The sequence below is a fragment of the Echinops telfairi genome, unplaced genomic scaffold (genome assembly GCF_000313985.2).
Source record: "Echinops telfairi isolate 266 unplaced genomic scaffold, ASM31398v2 ScPeMD7_443;HRSCAF=831, whole genome shotgun sequence".
Lineage (NCBI taxonomy): Eukaryota > Metazoa > Chordata > Mammalia > Afrosoricida > Tenrecidae > Echinops > Echinops telfairi.
The window spans coordinates 35,602,477-35,606,346 of NW_022104341.1; the positions used below are offsets into that span (position 1 = coordinate 35,602,477).

Genomic DNA, 3,870 nt, shown 5'->3' on the forward strand with positions numbered 1-3,870 from the left:
CTATCTTATTTAGACAGACCTGTATTTTGTTCTTTTAGTTGTTGGTGGTTTTTTTTCTTCTCGTTTGCTTTTTATTTTTGTTTATTTTTCTTTATATTAAATCCTGAATAGGTAAATCTATAAATGCAGTGGATTAATACTTTCTTGGTATTATGGCAGGAGAAGTTGTGTAAAAATGGTGAGCTAATAAGAACAAGTATAAGAAAGAAGAAAATACTTTAAAATTGATTATGGTAATGATTACACAACTCTTTCAAATATGTTTGACTACATAAATGATACATAAATTATATGCCAGTAAAGATGTTTAAAAAACTGTTACAAATTTTAAAAAGAGAGATCTTTTACAGAGATTTGTCTACTGCACTAAGCTGTTTGAATCCCCGATTGCTGCTTTCGTGGGTACTGATCATGGATCCATGCAAAATAAAATCTTGAGCAACTGCAAAAATAAAATAAAATATCTTTGTCTAGGCTAATGAATCTTTGACAGAATTAACTGATTTAGAAACCAACTACCCTGTTTTGGAATAATTAAAGGGGGTACTGGACGTGCATTTGATGTTCAGGACAGTTTCTTAAACATTAACATCAGAGTTTTTAGCGTTGGTCAGTAATCAGACATCATCGGATGCTGAGTGTGCTTTGCTGGGCGAGGAGGCAGAAGGAAAATAGACTGGTTTTCTTGCCTTGCCTTGCCTTCCCTGTTGCTGGGAGGGGAAAGGTGAGGGAGAATGACAGGCAAGGACAGGAGAAGGGCTATGGAAGGAGTCCTGAAATAGCTTTGTCCTGCTTGGTACCTGGCAAAGCAACAGGATAGCCCTTTGGATGCCCTGAAGTGTTTATCCTTAGAGCAGGGTATGATGTCTGACTCCTGTTACCAATGCCTTTTGTAATTCAAGTGCTACTGCACTCAGAACTCCAGGCCCAGAATGAAGGTAAACTCCAGAATGAAATGATGCATCTGTGCACTAATAAGAATTGCAGAGCCACTAAGCTGCTGTTCCCAGCTGAGGCCCTGCTGGGAACTGGGGGAAAGTACTGTAGTGTCAGCTCTTGCCGCATTAGAAGGACATATAGAGGTGGTTAGCACGGGAAGCAGTGGAAATACTCTTGTATTGTAAGTTGCCCAGCCTTGAGTACTAGTCTAAGAAACATGAGGTTTTAGAGATGAAATTGTCTTTACAGAAGATCTAGCCCAATCTTCTCGTTTTACAGAGCAATAAAGGGCACCCAGGTTGGGGAGGAGAAACTGGGTCTTGTGTTTCCTGGAAAGGGTTGTTTTTAGTTCAAGTTTCAAAACGATTTGTACTTTAAAACACTAAACAAAACATATTTTCTGTTCTTCACAGATAACATTTGACAACAAGGCTCACAGTGGAAGAATTAAAATAAGTTTAGATAATGACATTGCTATCAGAGAATGCAAAGACTGGCATGTAGCTGGTTCAAGTAAGTGACCAACTTGACTTGTTTTCAGAATGATTATTAAATTACCACCCCTAGGATTTGTGTAGCTTCAAAGGGAATAATCAGGCCACTCTTCGTCCCTATTTCTTTGCAGGTAGATAAAGTCATTGTAGACAGCCGATATTCCAGGTAGTACACAATTTATTATGGAGACTTTTCCATGTGCCCTCACTTGCCTACTCTTTATCAAAAAGGTATTCACCATTCCCCACTGCTAATGTAATATTAATATCACAAGGGGGTAGTTTTAAAGGACAGAAATTTATTTTCTCAAAGTTTTAGAGGCAAAATGCCCAAATCAGTGTTTTAGCTTATAGAGTTCTTCTGTAAGCCTCAATCCTAGTATCTGGCATCTGCTCATAACATTGGGTTATCTTTGGTCTGTAGAGGATCTTCACATGTCACTAGGTTTAACAGCTACCCTACATTGCTACGACCTTACATGAATGATCGATTGCCTTATATTAGATTGCATTATGCAAAATGAGGTCATTATCTTACATTACATGATGGAAAATTATTTGCTTTATGACCAACCTCACTGCCATTGAGTCAAAACTGAGTCATTACGACCCTAGGGCCGGGTAAAAATGCGCCTGTAGGCTTGAGATTGTGCCTGTTTCCAGGAGTAGAAAGCCCTGTCTCTCTTCCTGTTCTAAGACAGACCACCTGATTTTAATCACATGCTACTACTCGGTAACAGAAACCAGCTGATGTTTAGACAAACCACTGGGAACCATAGCCCAGCCAAGTTGACACATAAATTAACCTTCATCCTTATAAAAAAACAACAACAACCCAAACTCATATATTTAAACTGACATTTAAGGAATAAGGAAGAACAAAGAAGATTTGTTGCCTTCGAATTATGATGTTGGTGAAAAATATTCAATATATTATGCGCTTCCAGGAAAAAAAAAAAAAGCCTCAGAAGAAGTATAGCCAGAATGCTCCTACGAACTGAAGATACGGAGACTTCGTCTTCTGTGCTTTGGGCAGGTTATCAAGAAGGACGATGATAGTGGAGGGACAGCAAAAAGAAGACCCCGAACCAGAAGGATTGACACAGTGACGGCAGCACTGGGCTTAGACATGGCAACCATTGTGAAGATGGCAGTGTTGTGTTCTGTTATATATGCGAGGGGGTACCCCCCCAAAAAAAGGAAATTTTCCCCCCAAAGCTACGTATTTAAAATTTTTTTTTTAAACAACACAACCTTATCACCTTCAAAGTACTCTCCATTACACGCAATACATTTGTCAAATATGCGATTCCATTCTTGGAAATATTTTTCAAACGCATCAGTTTGGATGGCTGACAGCACCTCCCTCATTGTTTTCTTCACCTCTTCTACATCGTCAAATCGCTGTCCTTCCACCTCTCAGTTCATTTGTGGAAACAGAAAGAAGTCACACAGAGCAAGGTCAGGTGAGTAAGGTGCATGGGGCAAGAGAGGCATGCTATTTTTTGCCAAAAACTGGTGTACTGAGATGGCTGCATAAGCAGGTATATTCTCATGGTGGCAAAACCAGTCCCCACATTTGCCACAAATCAGGCCCTTTTTGTTCCATACGGTTACACTATCTTTCCTGAACCTCTAAATAGAAAGCTTGATTAACAGTCTGACCTGGTGAAATGAACTCCAAATGCACTACAAGTCCACATTTTTGCTCATTCGGGAAGTTGACGGATGTCCAGAATGAGGTTTGTCATCAATTGACATTTCACCATGTATTTAAAAAAAGAAAACCACTTGTACGCTTGAGGTTTCATTTCCTTGAAAGCTGTCCTTGTAAGCTGTGTTAAACATCCCAACAGTTTCTGTGGCATTTTTCCTGAGCAGAGTACACAATTTCACAGTCACACGGTGTTCTCTAAAATTGGCCATCACAAAAAAGGGTTTGAGCAAAAAACTGCTTTTAGGAAAAATGTCACTGTGACAGAGAGTAACTTCCCAGGTGAGGCCACTGGTGCACTAACTCAGAACCAGTTCCTGATGTTCACCTAGAGGGAAAAAATGCATACTGGAAGAGCTCTGCTCTGCCTAGTGCAATTCTGGGTTTTTTGATACCCCCTTGTAGGGTTGCTCTAGTGGTTGCAAGTTGGGCTTCTAACTACAAGGTAAGCATTTAGCCAGGTCACCAGCAATTCCTCAGGAGAAAGATGAGTCTTTCTACTCCCATAGGAGTTAGTCCCAGAAACCCACAGTGACAGTTCTACCCTGTCTCACAGGGTGGCTGTGAGTCGAGCTGACTCCATGGCAGTCAATGACCGTGAGGTGAGTTGGGACCCATTACAACTCCACATATTGTTGAATACATGCAGCATAAATACTTCACCTACAGCAGTGGTTCCCAACCTTCCTCATGCCGCGACCCTTGAAGACAGTTCCTCATGTG

The 3,870-nt window shown here is 40.4% G+C and overlaps 1 protein-coding gene across 2 annotated transcripts in view; it reads left to right on the forward strand.

The window, feature by feature from the left end:
- The window catches only part of MCOLN3 (mucolipin TRP cation channel 3), a 46,445-nt gene that overhangs the window by 27,819 nt on the left and 14,756 nt on the right, over window positions 1–3,870 (forward strand). For both annotated transcript variants that reach the window (XM_004699287.2, XM_045292000.1), the window contains exon 6: window positions 1,353–1,452. In XM_004699287.2, the coding sequence (XP_004699344.1) occupies window positions 1,353–1,452 (100 nt within the window). The remainder of the gene's footprint in view (window positions 1–1,352; window positions 1,453–3,870) is intronic.